The sequence below is a fragment of the Ipomoea triloba genome, chromosome 8, assembly GCF_003576645.1.
Source record: "Ipomoea triloba cultivar NCNSP0323 chromosome 8, ASM357664v1".
Classification (NCBI taxonomy): domain Eukaryota; kingdom Viridiplantae; phylum Streptophyta; class Magnoliopsida; order Solanales; family Convolvulaceae; genus Ipomoea; species Ipomoea triloba.
Window position 1 is genome coordinate 1,523,406 of NC_044923.1, and position 21,866 is coordinate 1,545,271.

The 21,866-nt window shown below is 35.6% G+C and overlaps 3 protein-coding genes across 4 annotated transcripts; 2 read left to right on the plus strand and 1 right to left on the minus strand.

Annotated features, from left to right (window-relative positions):
• Positions 1-9,583: 9,583 nt before the first annotated feature.
• Positions 9,584-13,765, plus strand: LOC116027873 (probable ADP-ribosylation factor GTPase-activating protein AGD8). The gene is made up of 7 exons (XM_031269644.1): positions 9,584-9,786; positions 9,904-10,022; positions 12,184-12,613; positions 12,704-12,967; positions 13,092-13,214; positions 13,307-13,408; positions 13,500-13,765. The coding sequence occupies exons 1-7, from the start codon at positions 9,718-9,720 to the stop codon at positions 13,605-13,607; spliced, it is 1,215 nt and encodes a 404-aa protein (XP_031125504.1). The 5' UTR covers positions 9,584-9,717; the 3' UTR covers positions 13,608-13,765.
• Positions 13,766-13,973: 208 nt separating this feature from the next.
• On the plus strand, positions 13,974-18,750 carry LOC116027617 (ubiquitin carboxyl-terminal hydrolase 21-like). Of its 2 annotated transcripts, XM_031269322.1 has the most exons (9): positions 13,974-14,411; positions 14,482-15,310; positions 15,413-15,533; positions 15,651-15,761; positions 15,995-16,164; positions 16,237-16,575; positions 17,024-17,146; positions 17,445-17,967; positions 18,055-18,750. In XM_031269322.1, the coding sequence occupies exons 2-9, from the start codon at positions 14,645-14,647 to the stop codon at positions 18,360-18,362; spliced, it is 2,361 nt and encodes a 786-aa protein (XP_031125182.1). In that variant the 5' UTR covers positions 13,974-14,411; positions 14,482-14,644; the 3' UTR covers positions 18,363-18,750. The 2 variants fall into 2 exon arrangements, with proteins under 2 accessions (XP_031125182.1, XP_031125180.1); XM_031269320.1 differs by having other exon boundaries at positions 13,974-15,310.
• Positions 18,751-19,352: 602 nt separating this feature from the next.
• On the minus strand, positions 19,353-19,862 carry LOC116027549 (glycine-rich cell wall structural protein 1.0-like). The gene has a single exon (XM_031269251.1). It carries the CDS (start codon positions 19,860-19,862, stop codon positions 19,353-19,355), a length of 510 nt encoding a protein of 169 aa, XP_031125111.1.
• Between the last annotated feature and the right edge of the window lie 2,004 nt (positions 19,863-21,866).

Here is a 21,866-nt window from a genome sequence, read left to right on the forward strand (position 1 = left end):
TTATTTCTATATAATTCAAAGACAAAAAGTGAATTTTCCTTTTAAATTATTAATACAATATGAGTATCTAACAAGATAAATGTAAACATTATATACAACAAGTAAATATTAACACTTATCTTAGACCGAATACAACCATTATTAATATATCGTTTAAATAAAGAGAGAACATTTTAATTTTTTTTTTCGCATACTGCATTGAAATTTACATCGTGCAATATAAAATTAGTCCAGTTAAACATTTGTTGTGCTTTATTAAGAAGTTGTTCTACCAAACTCAAACCCCTCCCATCTGAATCAACAATTTTAACCAAAAATAAAAATAATGTTTGATATATAAATAAACAAACTTATACGATTGATTTTGAAGTTTGAAGGGATAAGAATAGAATTGTTTGGGGAGAATCTTTTCTTGACCAAATAACAGAAGAAGCCAAAGACATAATTGTATATTTCAGCTGGATCTCTTTCCTTTTCTCACCTGGCAGGGCGAAATACGAAACGTGCCCAAACGCGGCGTTATGGACCGTCCAGTCCAATTATTCCAGGATTAATTAAAATTCGGGGATAAGTTAACGTGTGGCCGGAATCATTTCACAGGGCTCTTCTTCAACTTCAACTTTACCTTCGGATTAGAGGTCCATTGATTGGAAAGCAACATTTAAAATTACTTTTAGCGGTAGCGTGGAGGTTCGGATCCTGCTAGAGACAATTTAGAGATTAGACTCTCAGATATGACAGACAAAAGTTGAAATGGACGTTTTGTGCGTAGAAATGTATATTTTTAGTGTTGAGTTATGATGTAATTCGATGAAACTGGAAAAAAAACCTTTGGGGTAGTGGGCTAGTGATTTTTTAGCAGTTAGGTAAGGGTTCGAATTCTAGCTACCACAAACAATCTAAAAATTGGGTCTGTTTACTAACAGAAAACTGTTTTCTGTTTTTCAATTTTTCAGTTTTCATTCTCTGTTTTCTGTTTAGAAAACTTGTATACTAACACTTATTTTTTCAAATTTATTTTTTTAAATTAACGTTATAAAATTAACAATAAGTTTAATTTCGAGTTATTTTTAGACCTTATATTTAAAATATTTAAAGATATATTTGGTTTAAATAGAATAAATATATATTTTACTTTGAAGTCCAATATATGTAAAAAAAAAAAAATTACATTTGATATCCGGACCAAATTTATATATGTATATAACATAAATATAAATATATTTGAACCAATAACATATTAAGTTCACAAAAAAATTAGTTTAGATAATATTAATATTTTTTGAGCTAATATTTAAAATATGTTTGGATATATTCATTTGAATTATATGTATGTAATATATAATTTTTATTTTGAATTCTAATATAGTAATATATGTGTGAAATTTCAATATCTGATATATGGACCAAAATCAATAATCAATTGAGTTCAATCAAAATATAAAGTGTGGTATAGATTTCAATTTTTAATTTGGATAATGTGAATGATGTATAATTTTAAGCATAATCAAATAAGTAATGTTTAAATAAATAATGTAAATAGAAAAAATAGAAGATAATGATAAGTAAAAGAAGATGATAATAAATGTAATCATAGTAATGAATAAATATGTAAGTAGATAATTGTGAGAATGTGGTTATAATGACATATAGTCTAATAGATAATAGCTAATGCTGTTTTCCATTTAGAAAACAGTTTTTTTATAGTAGAAAACTGAAAAATTATTTCCTGTTTTCAAAATAGAAAACTGTGCTAGTAAACATGTTTTCTGTTTTCTGTTCTCCAATTTTCAAAATTTTCAGAAAATTAGAGAAAATTTCCAGTTAGTAAACTAAGGGCCTGTTTACTAACAGAAAACTGTTTTCTGTTTTTCAAATTTTCAGTTTTCATTTCTCTGTTTTTCATTCTCTGTTTTCGTTTAGAAAACTTGTTTACTGACACTTATTTTTTCAAAATTTTTTTTTAGATTAACGTTATAAAATTAACAATAAATAAAAATATATCCGAACAAATAACCTATTAAGTTCACATAAAAATTTACTTTGGATAATATTAATATTTTTTGAGCTAATATTTAAAATATGTTTGGATATATTTATTTGAATAACATGTATATAATATATATTATATAACTTTTTATTTTGAACTCTGATATAGTAATATATGTGAAATTTCGATATCCCATATCGGGACCAAACTTATATCCGATATAACATAATTTAAAATATCCGAACGAATAACCAATTGAGTTCAATCAAAATATAAAATCTAGTATAGATTTCATTTTTAAATTTTGATAATGTGAATGATGTATAATTTTAAGCATAAGCAAATAAGTTATGTTTAAATAAGTAATGCAAGTAGAAAAGATAGACGATGATAATGATGTAATCATAGTAATGAACACTTATGTAAGTAGATAATCGTGAGAATGTAGTTATAGTGACATATAGTCTAATAAATGATAGTTGATTCTGTTTTCCATTTAGAAAACAGTTTTTAATACTGTTTCAGTTTTCTAGAAAACTAGAAAATTATTTCCTGTTTTCAAAATGGAAAACTGTGCTAGTAAACATGTTTTCTGTTTTCTGTTTTCTAATTTTCCAAATTTTCAGAAAACTGGAGAAAATTTCCAGTTAGTAAACATGCCCAGCTTCCCAATATGAAATCTTTAATTTGTGCATAAACTGTACATTTTTAGTGTTAGGTTAGGATGTAATTATGTGAAGTTAAGGTACCTGAGTTATATAAAATATTTTTTTTTTTAAAAGAAGAAAAATTACACTTTCTTCTCTAAATATATGGTAATTGTAAGATTCGTCACTACTTGTTGATTGTGGTTACTTCTTGTCCCTAAGCTATAACTGATATTATAAATTTCGTTATTTTTCTAACAAATTAAACCATAAAGATGAAATTTGCAACTTCAGTTATGACTTAAAACGAGAAATGAGCACGACTTGTTAGAAAAAAGATGAAATTTGTAATGTCAGTTATAACTTAATAACGTACGAGAAATCAGCACGATCAACAAGTACAAATGAATTCTATAATAACTCTATAATTTAGAGATGAAATGTACAATTAAAAAAAAAAGTAATACATTAACAAATTCACAAAAATACAAGCAACACGTGACTGCTAAACCTCAGCAGGCACCAGGGAGAGAGACAGGATTATTAAAAACAAGATTGCATATACAATGTTTTGGTCCCCTACTAATTGTTACAGTCCAATAATGTTTGCCACGTTTCATTTTCTTCATTCTTTTCTTTATCTGATCTTCTCCTGTTTTTGTCATAAACGTAAATAAATTAATTTTCAATTATTCATTATTGTGTGCTTAACTGCTTGATTGCTTTCTAATGTGATAATAAAATTGTGGAGTAAGCGAAATGTACGCGACACAACTTAATTAGGGAGCGCGCAACATAACTTAATTAGTCAATCAATTCAAAATAAGTTCATATGCTTTGTTTTGATAGCAGCCGCAGCCCGCAGGGTACAGGATCAATAAAATGAAATATAGATTTGCATGACTTGTTATGAACACTAGCGTATACATATTCGGAAGCATGTAGATCAGCTAAGAGACATTTTGCAATTTACTCGTTCACCAGTCTTCAAAGCAGAACAATAAAAAGCCTTATAGACTTGCCCTCCAATGCATCCTCGTTAAAGGATTTAGATTATACTCATTCCAATTACTAGACTCGATCGGACCCAGTATTGTTATTTATCGCCACTACTGTCTTAATCGATCAACACCCTTTTTGGGATCTATGCTAGCGCGCAGTTGGGCACCGTAACCCGGCTTCCAGTTCATTCCGCATCGCCAGTTCTACTTACTAAAAATGGCCCACTTGGAGCTGTACGTTGATTCCGTGGCGTGGTGTTCGACGAAGCAGCCACGTCGTCCTACCTATTTAAAGTTTAAAAATAGATTGAGGGCCGTTAGTGTTACTCTCCGACCGTCACCCCATGCCAGGTGAGATTATCCGCTGAGTTTAAGCATATTAATAAGCGGAGGAAAAGAAACTTACATCAAACTTATATATAATTAGGGTTGAACTTAAAGCACAACACTATAATCTTTAAGATGAATTAATCCTAAATATTGATACTATTGCCACTGACATTTTGGTAGTTGCAAAAAAGTGTGCATTTTGTGGGGTATGCAACATAGTTCCACCAGCAATCGCACATGGCCTAATTACACATGCAACAACCTTTTCAACAACTAAAATCATTAAAGTTCAAGCCCGGCCAAGAATAATTTTGTTCCAAAAGCGATAATTAATGAGTGACATAATGTTATATTTTTATATTTGATTATTGTGTAATTTATTTTTTTTAAACTTAGAGTGAACTAAGATTACTTAATTTACGAGCAACCAATAAATATAAAATGTTTTGTTGTTACGTTAGAGAAGATGATTATTAAGAAATAATTTAAGAGAGAAAAGTAACATTTTTCTTACTTGAATTGTCTTGGTTGTCTATCTTTCATTATTTTTAAATCTAGACAATTATGGCTATCACTTCTATTGATGGACAACCTATGCCACGAGTTGTCCGTTAACAAAAACAACCACCGAATGTCATTATTGACGATTAGTGGCAGTTTTTTTTTTTGAATTAAAATTTTAAAAATAAAAGTGGTATAACTAAAATTCATTTAAGCATCATGACATAATGTGTTAGTCTAGTCAGTGCCACGTTAGCAGTAATATGAATTAATTGCACTATTTTGTCTGTCTAGAGAGTTACACTATCCATTGAATTTATGGAGCGAATTGATACTTTTTTTAAGTGTCGGTCTTGAGAGCTTCTAGATTGTACCTTTGGTAAGGACTTCAAGTTTTATAATTAGGAGTAATTTTGTGTAAATTATTTGTAATCTTTGTATGCAGATAGTATTTTTAGTATAATTTAAGACTAGTTTACTGAAATTTTATTAATTATCTCGTAAAATCATGTACTTGCATACTTAAATAAAATTTAATTACTTTTAACCACAACCATAAACCTACAATAATAAAACTATTTGTCTAAAGAAGGGTAATTGAGTGAGTGGAACACAATTATTGTATCAGAAGGTCATGAGTTCAGTTCTTGCCACCCTCTCAGTCGAGCTTATCGCACCGTCTTTATAGTGCGATTTACCTATCCTTTGTGATTTGTGGACTATTATACATGATTGAGATTTAATTATTTACTATATACCATTGAGAAGTGGATCCATGTTTCTCTCGACATTCAAGCCCCCAAAAAAATTTATTTATTGAGCATGAATGTATTGATGTACCAAAATTTGTAAAAATCAAATCAATTAATATATGATGAGTGAAATAGATCCACCAATTATATTGTGGGGTCACCGGCCATAAAGTCTTGTTATTATTATTTCAAAACGTGCATGTATGTTTCTAGCAAGTTTGTCTCATGCATATTGATTGATGTATTTTTGTATTTTGGGAGTTTTTTTATATATAAAAAATAATTACTAACCTATACTACGTACAAGTGAGACAATTCAAATATAACATGACACTTTTGTATATTGACAAACTATCTAATTAATTAGTCTCCTTTTAGAACACAATCAATCAATAAAAAGAAGTCACATTAAGTATATATTAAAAAAAAAAAAGACTTGAAACTAAAGAGTGATTCGTAGTAGATTATAAAAAATAAAAAAGATTATTAAAAGAAAAGTTGAGGACAATAATGAAAAATATCATTTGCACCTTGAGTTGAGCCATTCAGGACCTTCCGAAAAAGTCGGAATTGAATTGCAATCTTCAACATATTCATAGAAAGAGGCTAATAGATGCGCAAATTATATGGAATTTAAATAGGAAGTTTAATAAGTGGTCTTCTGGTTTTCTGACTCCTGTCAAAGGGATTTAGGCCTATATTCTTTTTAAGGGCAAATTATTGTGTGGACGGAGTGATCCACATAACTGTTCAAAACGATGCCGTTTTGATGTTTTAAAGGCAAATTACTTTGAATTAATCCACATGCCCGCATTTATTCACAACTGTTTGGTACTACATACGTAGTACAAATTTCTTTAACCCTTCATTCCTGCAGGTTTTAATGGAGTGATTATTATGTTGTGTACAAATAATTTTAGTGAAGTAAAAAAGATAGAATATAATATTTTGGCCTTCCTATGATCATTACTAAATTGGGAGGCCAAACCCACCTTTTCCAACATATATGGGGGTAATAATGGGAATGTTGTCACACATAAATGCAGGAAATAATGCAGTAAAAAAAAATGTTCTTTTTAAGTAGTAAAATATTCCATGACTCCATCTAAAAAAAAAATGATAATACATTTAATAATTTACTACTTTTTAGTTTTACCCTAAAAAAACCCGTTGCCCCTTATAGAAGAAACAAAGTAAGTGTGACTTTATAGTAGAGATACCAGCTATTCACAACTGGAAGCAATTTCGCTCCTCGTTAATAGAGATTGGTTGTGCTCAGTTAACCATATTCATTGTGAAGCAAACAAGTGTGTAGATTAGACGATGGTACACAACTACTACTCCCTTAATTTCTCTTTTGATCTTATGGACTTACAATGCCCTAGATATTTATAGGTTGCCTTTCTTTTTCTTCTCTTTGATCTTGTGGGCTTACAATGCCCTAGATATTTATAGGTCGCCTTTCTTTTTCTTCTTGTATGTTTAAAAACAACTACCTAATATAAAGTGACAAAAAAAAATACTGTCCATATCATACTCCAATAACTTTATGTAAAAAAGTTCATTACGAACTCAAATATCAACTAGAACTATCTGTCAAGTTCAATAAAATCACAAACTAAACATAGAAAAGCCTAAAGCATTATACTATATAATTAACATACAGTGTGAGTCGAACATAAAACTAATCCCGTTACCTTATACAAATGACAAAAACTTTAGAACCAAAACCCTTACTTACGAGTCTAACTTCGATCCCAATAACAAAAGAACTGATATGAGTCGAACATAAAGCTAATATAATCCTGGTGCTCTTGTGGTTTAGTGACACCCGGTTGCACCCCCACATGGGAAGGGGTGGGTTCGAGTGCTTCATTTGATTGAGAAAGTAGCTATGAACAAATACTACATTGTAACAGAGTCAATAGTACTAAAAAAAAATCCCAACAACAAAAAAAAACATAGTATCAACACACATGAGTCATGAATATTTGCTAGCTAGCTATATATGCAAGTCATTTGTGATAACTTTTTTTGACCTAGTTTTGGTTCAACTTTCTTTGTATCAAGAGGGTAGTGCACCTTTCAATTCAGTCAAGTGTGTGTTGGGAAACATTCACCAAATGTACCTAGACATGCATGTGACCGATCAAAATCAGCCCAAAAGTTCCAATAATGGGGTAAAATCATAGTGCCTCAACAACAGCAACATGATAAGCTAGGGCACCCATTATTTTCATGGCACCACAACACATGGTTCCATGGTTGAAAAGTGGAGGGTTCACTTTATGTTGCATATGCTGCCTCTTCCTCTTTGGGGCTTGTGATCAACAAGCAAAACAAAACAAGAGATATTCATGTCGTATATTGTGATCTGCGTTGAACGTCATGATTTTTTAATATAGATATTTATTAATCGGTCAGTTTTATTGTGAATTAATTAGATAAGATTGTATAAAATGATATGAATTTTGACATAAAGATAGAATACTTTTTTTCCCTTCTAATTAATTCACAAAATGATATGTAGAGGTAGGCTTTATTCCATCCTTTCATGTAGGAGTGTCAAAGTGGGCCGAAGTCTGCGGGTCAACCCTAAACCGCCCCGCGGTGGGGCGGGTTAGTGCCTATAATTTTTAACCTGTTAAAATGCGGACCTCACATACTTGGCATGCACGGGTTAGCGGGCTGCGGGCTTTTCAAAATTTTAAAAAATATATTTATATATATGTTACACAGCAAGGCGCGTGCACACACAACGTATCAATAATGATATATTCATCTCTCGTTTGCACACTTCCAACAAGTTGCCAACGACTTATTGCGATGCTTGCGACCAATTTACGATGTCTCCGTCACTGACGTTTGTCAAGCAGGCCAGGGTCTTCTTGAGCTAATGAGACCTCAATCCCGAAACCTTTGGGATATCTTTAGGCGTCTGAGCACCTCTATTTATATGAGAAATTCGCTCCAATAGTCCCCATAGAAAATCACTTCTAGAATTAGTTAACTATTTAACCATCCTCTTAAAATCACACTCCACCACACTATGAGCAAATCTCTTGCCCCACGAGAATGACCCCAAAATGTTTATAGTAACCATCCGTACATATTTAGTTTGACCCCTAACCTTTATAAATTACATTTTTCTATTCGAAAATGAAAAGCATTCGAATCCATTTCGTATAAGGCTTTTGTAAAGAAAAGAGCAAACAAGTTGGGCCAACTAAAGATGGGTAGAAAATCAAGCCTAGCCCAATAGAGCTGCCACCTTATATGGATTAATGAGACGACATTGGGCCAACCCAAAATTAATGCAATCACAAACAACTAAATGGACCATCTCGATTCATTTAACTTGAAAGTGAAGGGGTAATATAGATAGTCACGAGTCTGTTCAGGGTCAAACCAAGTCTAACTAATACTCTAGTAGCTCGAGTTTGCAACTTGACAAATGTGTCATTGAATTACAAGTTACTTGGCAATTGATGCGGTTAATATACAAGTTTTTATACATCGTCAAAGTATTTGGGCTCGGGGGTAGTTGTGTTAGTGATCAAACGTTCCCGAGTGCAGACGTGTGTTGTGAAATTGTCCAAAAGTCCACCATTTAGGCATTGAATGTGCCTTATATAGAGGCCTGGAAGGTTACACATGCTGAGTGTCCAGCGTGCACACAACGCGTCCTGCATGCACCGATTTCAATAAGGGTAATCTCGATAGGTACACGTGGGATGAGATTCCCAACTACCACACTAATAGGAATATAGGATATAGGTGGGGTGTTGATGTCAGCTCGGGCTTACCCCTTAAACAATAAAGGTATCTGCTCGGGATAGTCATTCCGACAATGTAAGCTAAAGTCGGTTCCTGAAGCCTGAGCGCGCGGTGTAACTATTACACTCCCTGTGACTATTCTTTGATCTCCACTCAAGTCGGGTTAGATCCAAATAGGTCAGCTGTGTTCAGGAGACGACCCTCTCGATATCAAGTGCAAATACTGAGCACATAGAGTCATATACGAACATAGATTTTTCCCATTATTAATGACAAATATTATATTTCGATAGTACTTCTAATTGAAATTGTGATATTAAAACACTTTAATTGTGCCAACTACCTTGTGGTCTGATGGCATCACTGTTACCATTCCAAATGGAAGGTCTCAGGTTTGAGTCCCATCCCAATAAAAGATGTTGGCATTATCATGTTGTTTGAGCAGATACTATGTTTAGAGTTAGATTGTAATACTCAAAAAAAAAAAAAAACACTTTAATTGTCTACAACCTAACATAACGCATGGTTGGAAAGTTCCCTTTATTACATATTTTTATCTTGAGACCAAAATTTTAGCATAATTGAAGAAATTTTTACCCGAAGACGAAAAGCTACTTGTTCTGTTGCGCCATTCGGTTTGTGGCGTTCCCTGCGGAAGTGCTTGCGCTCTCTTCGTTTCTCGCTACTTTTGGGCTCTCTCTAGATTTCCTCAGCAAGCCATGGCTGCCGAAAATTTCAGCGACAAAAACGCCGTATTCCGCAAGCTCCGTTCCAGAGCCGAAAACAAGGTGATCTGTCTGTTCCTCTTTCAAAATTCGATCCACTTTTATTTCGGATCTAGATGCATTATAGTAGGCCGAGATCTGATTCGGATTTGGCATAACGCTGTTCGTTTGATTTGGCAGATGTGCTTTGATTGCAATGCGAAGAACCCGACATGGGCGTCGGTGACTTACGGGATCTTCCTGTGTATCGATTGTTCCGCGGTGCATCGCAGCCTTGGTGTTCATATCAGCTTTGTTAGGTGAATTCTGTCATGCTCATTGCTCCTTCTTATTCAAAATTGTGCGTTGGAGGATTGTTGTTTCATTGATCAGCTGATAATTCGTGTTTCGTCTTAATTAAAAGTTTATATTACTTGTTTCATTTCAATTAAAAGCTGATAGTATGTGTTTCGTCTCAATTAAAAGCTAATAGTATGTGTTTAGTCACAATTAAAAGCTTAAAGTTTATAGTATGTGTTTCGTTTCAATTAAAAGCTGATACTATATGTTTAGTCACAATTACAAGCTTATAGTACATGGTTTAGTTGATAGGATCTGTTTTGTCTTGATTAAAGAGCTGGATAGTACATTTTTTGTTTCAATTAATAGCTGACAGTACGTGCTTTGTCTCAATTGAAATCTGATAGGATGTGTTTTGTCACAAATTGAAAGGTTATAGCAAACTTGTTAAAAGCGCGCAAAAGCGAAGTGAGCCCTGGCTGAGGGCCTCGCTTGAACAAGGCCCACAAATATGATAAAGCGTGCGCCTTTGTGGGCATTTTGGATAAAGCGGTGAAGCGATAAAGCGCAGAAAAGCGTGCTTTTTCATGTGTAGCGTAGTCAACGGTTATAAGTTGAAAAAAAAAAAAACAAACTAAACCTAATAACCTGGTCGGGTCGCGAGTATAGACTAGTGGAAGAAGATGATGAAGAAGGATTTGAGGATGATGGAATTATCAAATTTGACAATTTGGATTTGTGTGATGAAGAAGATGAGTTTGATATGGAGGATTGAATGACTTTGAAGGATTGAATGAATGAATGATTGACAATATGTTATATTTTGATGACAAAATGGCTTAAGTGACCTTATTTTGATGACTAAAGTTTGTTTTATTATGATGTTATGACTATAGTTGTTCTTATTTAATGTTATTTTGCATTAGTATTTGACTATTTGGAGTTTTTGATATATATATATATGAAAAAGCGTCGCTTCGCTTTGCGCTTTCGCTTTAAAGCAAAGCCCGACCTCGTCGCTTTAGTGCGCTTTTTCGCTTTAAAGAGTTTGGGTTATAGTATGTGTTTCGTCACAATTGAAAGCTTAAAGTACTAGTTTTATAACAATTAAAAGTTAATAGTTACATGGTTTAGCTGAATAGCTGATAGTTTTTGTTTCGTCTTGATTAAAAAGAGCTGATAGTACATGTTTTGTTTCAATTAAAAGCTGATAGTATGTGTTTTCTCTCAATTCAAAAAGCTGATAGTATGTGTTTCGTTTCAATTAAAAGCTGATAGTATGTTTTTTCTCTTAATTAAATGCTTAAACCAATAGTGAGATTGTGTTTTTTGTGCATATATATATGTACAGTTTATTTATTTCTTCGTAAAATTTACCAAGCTTTTAAGTGTTAGGTAATAGACATTACAGTATTATCTCTTGTAGGTGTAATGTTAGTGAACGTTTTAGGTCATTGATTATGGACACAGTTGATCAGCCTCAAAACAGTTCAAAAGATGAAGTGAAGAGGAAATGTTTTCATATTTATTTGCATGCATTTGGCATTCTTTGGTTGTCAAACTGGGGTTTGAGTATAGAATCCAAAATGACATCGAAGAGTTTGAAGATTTGAGTCTAGATTGAGATGAAAACTTAGAATAAGCGAATAGATTTGAATGATCTTATTGAACTTTATGAGTTTATGGTTAATGTAAGGTGGAGACTAGTCTTTATGACACAATGTTGTTTAGAAGCTAATGGGTTTCTCTACATTTTCAATAAAAATGGATGAAAGGAGTTCACTATTAAAGAAGCTAATGGTTTTCTCTGGTCGTTATGACACAATGTTGTTTAGAAGCTTAGTTGTTTTCTCTACATTTTCAATTAAAATGGCTGAAAGGACTCAATGAGATCACTTTGATTTCAGATTTTTGCACTAGTTCTTTCACTTCATAAAACTAGTTTTCTACCAACTGAAAATTTTTGTTTTTGGGGTTCACGTTTCTAGGATTTGTTCAATTGTATTTTGATAGGATCTTAGTTTTCATGTTCTTTATTTTGTACTCCATACAAAGTTGCGATTCTTGAAAATGGAAACTACCACTGCTGGTTCTCTTGCTCTGCACATGTGTTCTCGTAGAATCTTCTTTTTTTGGTAGAAATTCGATTCTAATGTTGACAAGAACCTTCGTGCTGTTCAGATCTACTAATTTAGATTCGTGGAGTCCGGAGCAGTTGAAAACAATGTACTTTGGTGGAAATAACCGTGCTCAAGTTTTCTTCAAGCAGCATGGATGGGCGGATGGAGGCAAGGTCGACGCCAAGTATTCCTCTAGGGCGGCTGAATTGTATAGGCAGTTACTAGCAAAAGAAGTTGCTAAGAGCGTGACAGAAGATGCAGACTCGGCAGCACCACCTGTTACTTCTCAGGCTGTACAATCTGCTAATGGATTTTCTGAGAAAAAGATTGATGAAGAACCGAAACAGACCTCCTTTGTTCAAGATGAAACCCCTGAAATTTCTGCTCCCCCGAAAGCTTCTCTTCCTGTTACTTCATCTGTTAAGAAACCTATACTTGCAAAGAAAACTGGAAAGTCGGGGGGCCTTGGTGCTCGAAAGCTTACAAATAAGGTATGCCACGTCTTCCCAAGTTGCAAAGTGATTTGTTTCGTGAATAGAATTCGTGATTGTTAACATTTGGTACTAAAAATTGATTTGCAGCCGAGGGAGAGTCTGTACGACCAGAAACCTGAAGAACCGCCTGTCCAGGAACCATCCGTTTCTGCAAATAAAACCACCACAGCTGGTTCATCATTTACTTCACGTTTCGAGTACACAGAAAACTCGCAGGCTGCTGAGGAGAATCCTGGAGGTCCTCGTGTTCTTAACCATGTAGCTCCTCCAAAGGCAACCAATTTTTTCGCAGAATATGGGATGGACAGTGGCTTCGCTAAGAAGACAAGCTCAAATTCATCGAAAGTTCAAGTAAAGCTTTCTTTCATTTTATTTTCTTTGTTTTCCTCTTCTTCTTCACTTTTAGTAGTTAGTATATAGAAGGAATTAGACTGGGTATTTCGTTCGTTCTCGTTTCTCATCCTGTCATTGCCAGGTCGAGGAAACTGATGAAGCGAGGAAGAAGTTTTCAAACGCGAAGTCCATTTCATCAGCTCAGTTTTTCGGTGATCAGAACAAAGCTGCCGCTGAAGCTTCAGTTTCCCTACAGAAATTCTCGGTACGCTACCCCTTACTATGGTACCTTTCAGCCCCGCTTTTGTCGATGTAATGTATCAGTTTCTTCACCATTTCCTGACCTTGCAAATTTAGGGTTCAAGTGCCATCTCCAGTGCTGACCTCTTCGGTCACAACGAAGATGACTCCACCATTGACCTCGCAGCAAGCGACCTCATCAACCGCCTCTCGTTCCAGGCAAGTGCTCGAATTCACCATTGTTCTTGCGATTTTAGATACACATCTCTTTGTACGAGTAACATTTACGCGTATTTTCAATTCTGCTCAGGCCCAACAGGACATATCCTCCCTCAAAAACATGGCTGGAGAAACTGGAAGGAAGCTCAGCTCTATTGCATCCACTTTGATGTCAGATTTCCAGGACAGAATCCTGTGATTACAAGAATTTGATTTATGAGTGTTTCACATAAACCATAGTTTGTGTCATTATGAGAAATGTTATATACTCTGTATAGGTATAAAGACAGTATTTCTGAATTTTTTTTCTTTTAATATCAGACAACTATTTTTTTGGGATATTATTCGCTATTTTTATGTCAAAATTATGTTGGCAGCCATGTGTGCTCAGATTCTTGACCGTCCATTGAGATGGGGTTGGATTAGGGCCCGCAATCCAGGTCCGAATCTTCACGTAGCCCTTAGATTCTTGACTGCCCATTGAGATAGGGTTGGATTAGGTCCTGCAATCTAGATTCGAATATTCATATTGTCCTGCTCGGGATGATTGTCCGTTGGGACCCGTCCCTAAGCAATGAAGTGCTACTATATTTTCCAGCTATTATGATTATTAGCAGCCATGTGTGCTCAGATTTTTGACTGCCACTAAGACGGGATTGAATTAGGGCTTGCAATCTAGGTTCGAATCTTCACGTAGCCCTCATATTCTTGACCCTCCACTGAAATGGGTTGGATTAGAACCTGCAATCTAGGTCTAAATATTCACGTAGTCTTGCTCGGGATGATCGTTCATTGGAACCGGTCCTTATGCAGCTATACTCAAAAAATATTTTCCATCAGCATTTGATCGATCCAATTAGAGTGTATGATCACTCAGACTAACTAAAATCGTTTGAGCCATTCGCACATTGGTCGCACATGATCTTCGATTCTTAAAATTGACAGTGTTTCGGTGTTTGGGATACTACTAATGATGCATCGTCCCCAACTGAATTGATTTCAGGTTTTTCCCTCCCTTTTCACGAATTTCATTTTCTGCAAAACAAAAACTATTTAAACCCTAATTTCTGCAGAAATTTTCAACGTCTCAACACTCTGCTATTCTCCGCATTTTAGTGGGAAATGAAGTCTCATAAGCCCTAGAGACACACTTCTCAGTTCTCAGTCCTCAGTCCTCAGTCCTCACCTCTCAATTCTCCCGATTCTCCACAAACTGGACTCGGGTTTCCTGGTAACATGTCGGGTTTCACCGACTCCTCACCGGAATCGACGGGAATGGGAAACGGAGAGGGTGATTTCAAGGAAGTAATGGATGAATTGGGCTCGGATTCATTACCTGCGGTTCGAAGCTCTTCTAGGTATTCATCTTGGTCCGGATGGAGTTTTGGGAGCGAATTGGGGCATACGGAGCCCAAATTGTATGGAGGTCTTGATCCTCAGCGCTCCGAACCTGATTGGACCGATTCGTGGAGTGCTGGTTATGACTCCAAGCATGAATTGCCTTTCTCTGCTTATGGGATTTCGGGTTTGGATCGGAAGAGTTTGAGTTTGGCCTCAGTAAGTAAATGGGAAGCTCCTCCCACCATTTCGAGTTGGTCTGATATAAAGGAGCAAGTGGAGATGGGATTCGAAACCAAATTTTTTCCGAGCGAGGCTGAGAGGAAACAGGAGGAGGAAGAACCAGTTGCTGTAGAGGATAACATATTTGCTAATTCTATATGGGAAGCTCCTCCCACCTATTCGGATTGGTCTTATGTAAAGGAGCAAGTGGAGATGGGATTGGAAACCGAATCATTTATTCCGGGAGAGGCTGAGAGGAAACAAGAGGAGGAAGAACCAGTTGCTGTAGAGGATAACATATTTGCTAGTTCTTTTTTCTGGGATGATAATTCTTTGTTGGTGGTACAGTGTCTTATATGCTATACTTGTCTTAGTTGCTTATCTATTAGGCTGATTGAATATTCTGTGTTTGTTTGTTTGTTATTCACTGGAATTATGTTATAGGGTGGAGGGCTTGCTAATTTGGGTAACACTTGCTTTCTTAATGCGGTGTTGCAATGCTTCATGCACATTGTACCTCTAATACAAAGCATTCAAGCTTGTGATCATCCATCCCCTTGTGAAGGTAGGATCAATACACTCAAATTTCAGTTTCGGGCCGTCTGTGTTTTATTGCTTTTATGTGAAGTTCTAGATTGGCGAATCGCAATACACTCAAATTGTGGTTAATCGTGAATTGCAGCTTGTAATGAAGGGTTCTGTGTGCTTTGTGCTCTCAAAGAGCTTATCAACATCTCCTTGGCTTCTAAGGGTAGCACTATCTGTCCCAAGAAGATTGTCAACAATCTAAGTTGTATCTATTTTGATTTTGGCTTACGTGTATACATGGTTTTTGCTTTCTTTTCCATGTAGTTTAGATAACTTATGCTGTTTATTGTATTCGTTTTCATTATTTTGGATTTAGTTTAATCCATAAATATGGCTAAATTCTGTCCCGTGATGTCTGCTTTGCATATGTGGATTGTACTTTTGAAAATGTTTCAAGAACTTTGTTCCACTTTGATCCTTAACTTTGTGAAAATCCAGATTTTTCCTCTACTTTTCAAAGGTTTCAACAGGAAGATGCTCATGAATTTCTCCAGTGTTTTCTGGAGAGACTTGAAAGTTGTTGCAATTATCCAAAGCTGAATGGCCAGGTGTCCTCAAAGCATGAGAATGTTGTAAAGCAGACTTTTGGTGGTCACCTAATTAGCAAAGTAATGAAAGTGTGACTATAATTTAGTTATGTGCTTATTGTCAACCAAAAGCTAATAATCCTATAATTGCAGCTGCAATGTTGCAATTGTGGTCACCGTTCTGACACTTATGAACCCCTGGTTGACCTGAGTTTGGAGATAGAGGATGTGGACAGCCTCTCTCTGGCTTTGGATTCTTTCACAAAAGTGGAAAGGATTGAAGATCCTGAGACAAAGTTTACATGCGAAAAGTGTAAGGTACAAGTGTCAATTGAGAAGCAGCTTCTGTTGGATGAGGCACCATTAGTTGCTACCTTTCATTTGAAGAGATTCAAAAATGATGGCTCTCTTGTCGAGAAGATTGACAAGCATGTAGCATTCCCGCTTGAACTGGATTTGCTTCCTTATGTGGAAAGGAATGAGAAAGTTATTGTGAGTTCCTTCAATTCTTGCATTATCCATGCTGTGATTTCAATGTTTTAATTCTTTACTTATTTGGTTCCTGACGTGAGTGTTGGTTAAATGGTTAACTAAAGAAAATATTAATGTTTAGGTGCTTTTAAAGGAAATCCACAACAAATTAATGCAACTTGAAGAAAACAGTTATTCTTTACCTGTATACTCTGCCGGTTAGATGCAATTCAGTATTACTCCATATATATCATGATAGGGCTGTGGCTTAGTGGACATAGTTTGAATAGTGCAATGCCTATAGCGAAGCTTGGAGTGAAAATTCTGTTTTCCTCTTTAGTTGTGGAGCCCAATGAACTCAGGATCTTTAATTTGGTGATGCAAATGACTGAATGAGCAGGATGAAAGCGTTAGGGCATCTGTTTATACCGTGACATCTTATTGATTCTTTATTTTTCCTCATCTACAGGAGGAATCAAAATATAATCTTTTTGCAGTTGTGGTGCATATTGGGGTTTCATTGTCTTCTGGGCATTACTACTGCTTTGTCCATGCTTCCCCCAGTGAATGGTACAAGTTTGATGACTCAAAGGTGCATCACTCTCCAAAGTTTCGACCTTCTATTTTTTGGGTTTTAATTTAGATGACTGCTTGTTTCATGTTAAGCAATGATTTTTGAGTTCTGAATGTTTCCGGGGTTAGTTGTTGATTATTAGCTACAAAAACCTATATGAATGTATGGCTTCTGCAACACCACATACTTTGATTGCTCGTGTTGTTGATTTCTCTTGCAATTAATCCCTTAATTGGTATTTATTGTATCTTAAATTAGGAGAGATTTATGGACTCACTAAATATGAACTAAGTTGATGCGTGTTTCGATCTTTTAGGTTACTCTGGTTCAAGAAGAGTTTGTCATGTCTCAGGAGGCATACATTCTCTTCTATGTAAAGCAGGGCACTCCCTGGTTCTCAGAGATCATCGAAACGCAGCATCTAATTCTCGATGCATCCATATCGAGCAGTTCTCCACATCCACAATCAGTGTTATATAGTGTTGATCAAATCTTTAATCTGTCTGCCAAAACGGAAACTGATCGTCCTTGTGATGTGAATGAGATCGGTAATGCTGCAGATGAGGCATCTTCAAATCTTGACGGGCCAAAAGATAATGGGATTGATAGAAGTGATGGAAAAGAAAACTCGAATGTGGCGTCTGCCCTGATACACGAGGGTGGTATGAACAATTCTTCAGATATCTGCTCTGCTGAAGCCGAGAAAACACCGCCTCCATCTGTACTTAAAGAAAAAAACTGCAAACAGGAGTTCAGGATAGGTAAAAGGTATGCAGATCTGAGTACTGAAACACCGTCGATATCTCCAAGCCTAGAGATATACAGTGAAGACACAGCTGGTAAATTTACTTATGTACTTCAATGTGATTTGCATTACTCGTTAGTATACAGATAGCAGTAAAACACACCCCGGGTTTGATTTGCAGATAACGCTTATTCTCCTCCTCGTGCCCTACTGAGACCAGCGGACGAGGCTTCATGCAAAAACCAATTACAGAATCACCCGGAGGGAGAAAAGCTAGTCAAGAAAAAGATCCCTAGCGCACGAGGGAGTGCGTCGAAGGGATCCCACAATGAAAGTTGTATGAAGAAGAGAAGGCGAAGAACGGAGGCTTCTCCAACCCGAGAAAGAAGTTCATCCACTCGCCGTTCCCCGCGGTTAGTTGGAGAAAGAAGTTCATCCACTAGCCGTTCCTCGCGGTTACGGCCTTTAACCGCCACCAGCTTCAGATGAGTACAGGTGAACTTGGGGGACAAGTTGATTATCTTAGGATATATGCTTGTTTCTGAGCCAAATAGTGAGAGAGTATTTTAGGTCAAATGTAAATTGCAGGGCTTATGTTTTATGTCCTTTCTCTCTTGCAATGCATGACAAATAGTGTTGCACTAGGTATAAGCTTTTTGTTTACCCTTGCACATAATACTAATACTAAGGTTTTTGTTATGGTACTGATCGATATCGGTGTTGATAGTACCGAGTATAACTATCTATACTATATTTGGTTATACTTGGTACTATTGGTCACTTGTGCCAATAATAATAGTTTGTATCAATATATGGTGTACTTGATATTATCAGTATCAACACCATAGAAAATCTCATAGTTATATTGGTTGTTTCAGAATGAAGTTACTATTATATTTTACTTATCATCCTTTAATTTTAATTTTAATTTTTACTTTATTCTGGCGTGAAATTTTATTGATTTAGAAAAAGTAGTGAATTGTGGGGTTTTATAGATAAACCAAAAAACAATAATATGACATTTATTTTTGTCAAGCTACAAGGTGGCACTTTTAAACTTTTAATATACTTAGACTAATCTCTGTGAGCACTGGATCAGCCCAATTAAGAGGCAAAGTACTGCCAAGAATATTAACATTTTACGAGTATTTATATATGTAGATTATTTACTGCTAAGAATATTAACATTTTACGAGTATTTATATATGTAGATTATTTATATCGTAAAAGCCCAACTGTCCAACTCATATTTGAATTAAATATTAAATACATTATACATTTGTATAATGTATAAAATTTATATTAATTGTTTATATTAGACATAAAAGACAAATGCAATGCTAAAATAATTATCTAAGCTTATCCAACCTAAATAGCCGGCTATTGTAACTATAAGTTCAAAACTTTATATTCTAATAGCCGGTGAGCATGATGTGAAAAACTTTCTCCGGCGGCACCGCCAGATCCTTCTCCACTCCCTCACGCGCCGCCGTGTGGTCCTCCTCCGTATCCGCCCCCATGCCCTCCTCCATCGCCGTGTCCTCCGCCGTATCCGCCCGCTCCGCCGTATCCGCCCCCATGTCCGTGTCCATATCCATATCCGCCGGCATGAGCTCCGGCATGTGCATTCCCACTAACTCCGGCGCTTAAATGCGCATGACCATGGCCGCCGCCGTAAGCTCCACCACCGGCTCCGGCACCGGCGCCGCCGCCGCCTCTTCCACCGCCGGCTCCTCCAGCTCCAGCTCCGGCTAGACCTCCGGCGCCGGCGCCGGCTCCAACTCCGGCACCAACTCCGGCACCAACACCAAGTCCAACTGAGCCTCCGGCGCCGGCACCGGCTCCAGCTCCGGCTCCGCCGCCGCCGCCGGCTCCACCTCCGCCGCCAGTCAACAGCCCGAAATGTAAAATACTCCGGGAAGCCGCCAAGCTTATTCCGAAGCTCAGCGCTAAAAAGAAGAATATACACAGCGCTGTATGCTTCGCCATTATTATATATTATATATTTTATTTGTATTATATATTATATATTACAAAACAAATTAATTAATAATGATAGTATGCATGGAATGGGTAAGTATTTATATGAGCTTCAAATATTAGAAAGGCTCATTAATGGAGGTGGAGAGCACAATTAGGAATGCTTCTGGTTCAGTTTAATTAATTACTGCACTTCCTACTCTCTCTCACATCCAACCAAATATGTATACTCTCTTCGTAATATATATTTTCATATTATTCATTATACTAATATTTTTATTTGATTTAATAAACTTTTTTCAGAGATGTCTATTAGCTTACTATGATCAGAGAAGACAATTTCAATCAATGATAATAATAATAATCATATTTTATACGAAAATTTAATACACGTAAATATATATTTTATAAAATTGTCTTGCATGGATTCTATATGTGCTTACCTATGTATTAGAGCGCTTATAAAAATTAATTTCTAAATTTCTATGCAAATTGGATTGTGACTTACCTTGATTTTTCTTCAATTTCTATGATTTTAGTTCCATACTTTTGATTATTCTTTGAAAACTTTAAATCGATTGATCTTTATTAACAACATTGTAGACACTTGTTCTATCTAAACTTTGTGTACATAGCTTACTCTTTGAGATAAGCTAAGCATGACTGCTGAAAAGATCAATTTGGTAGGATTCTTCGTGATGTTGCAACATACGAGCTTAAATTGTGAGCAAGAACCTAGGGGAGATGGTTGATAAAATAAATCTTCCAAAAGATGTTACAAACGAAAATATCTTTTACCCTCCATGTTGTTATAATTTATTATACGGAACAAAGCAGTTGTTCAAGATGTAGTTCAGGGCGTTAATTAGTTCAATCCATGTACTTTCCTATATAGATCAAGTTTGTACGTACTAACCTTAAAATGTTAGTTCAAGAGTCTGAAGACTGAAGATCTTCTGAACCAGATTTGAGGACAGTTCAATAGATAGTTCAAGACAGTTAATCTGTCACAAATTATTTCGGAAGGAGAATATAAAAGCCTTGATTCTCTTCCTCCTTCAACACACAGATTTGAAGACTTAGCAGAAAGATGATAGATGGTAGAGTCGTCGAGCTAAACTGAGCAACTTGACGAATTAACATTCATGTCAAGTTGATATTCAACCTTAGATGCAATCGGGCTGTAACCGCTCGAAGACAACTCGAGAGAGCTGCAGTTGAGGGGGAGCCTCAACTTGATTGATTGAGAGATCTTTCACCAATTCTTCAAGAATCAACTCTGAAGTTGACGGCTATGGCTTAGCCTAGGGATTTTGAGTTCTTCACTCATATCATTGTGCTTTGGGTAAAACGGTTGGCATTATATTGATTATGAATGAAGAATTGGACTACTATTCTTATAGTGCCCCTAGATATAGGAGCGATTATTTACTGTAAATGTTCAAGTGTTCAGCTCATATTCGAATTAAATATTAAATACATTATACATATAATGTATAATATTTATATTAATTGCTTATTAGACATATAAGACAAATGTGATGGTGAAATAATTATCTTAGCTTATCAAACTCAATATACTGCTATTGCAACTGTAAGTTCAAAACTTTATTCTCATAGGTGAGCATGATGTGAAAAACTTTATTCTCATAGGGAGTGATTGGAAGCACATGCAAGGAGGAAATGGATGTCCCTATATACATCCGCAACATGCACAACCACTCACAAAAATGGAGAAAAGTGATCTCGAAAATGGTGGCAAGTGGATGGAGTAGATTCCTAACCTGTATCTAAAGGTCGGGATTTTGTTTCTTGCCAACACTCTTTTGGTCGAATATATTTATGATACATGGTATTCTTAGTATGATTTATCTTTTCTGATCTGTGAGATTTGTGAATTATTATATAAGAGCAAAATTTAGCTAAGAGTATCCACACTAATGTTTTTGGAACAGTAACAAATTTAACATTTGGTTTTTGGCTGATGGGAAGCAAAGTTTTTAATCAATTTTT

Excerpts from the sequence above, each read along its gene's own strand:
- LOC116027549 (XM_031269251.1), bottom strand. The coding sequence starts at position 19,862 with ATGGCGAAGCATACAGCGCTGTGTATATTCTTCTTTTTAGCGCTGAGC.
- LOC116027617 (XM_031269320.1), top strand. The coding sequence starts at position 14,645 with ATGTCGGGTTTCACCGACTCCTCACCGGAATCGACGGGAATGGGAAAC. Across the intron at positions 15,534-15,650 it reads TCATCCATCCCCTTGTGAAG|CTTGTAATGAAGGGTTCTGT; the intron begins GTAGGATCAATA and ends CGTGAATTGCAG. Across the intron at positions 16,165-16,236 it reads GTGGTCACCTAATTAGCAAA|CTGCAATGTTGCAATTGTGG; the intron begins GTAATGAAAGTG and ends CTATAATTGCAG.
- LOC116027873 (XM_031269644.1), top strand. The coding sequence starts at position 9,718 with ATGGCTGCCGAAAATTTCAGCGACAAAAACGCCGTATTCCGCAAGCTC. Across the intron at positions 13,215-13,306 it reads TTTCCCTACAGAAATTCTCG|GGTTCAAGTGCCATCTCCAG; the intron begins GTACGCTACCCC and ends TTGCAAATTTAG. Across the intron at positions 13,409-13,499 it reads TCAACCGCCTCTCGTTCCAG|GCCCAACAGGACATATCCTC; the intron begins GCAAGTGCTCGA and ends AATTCTGCTCAG.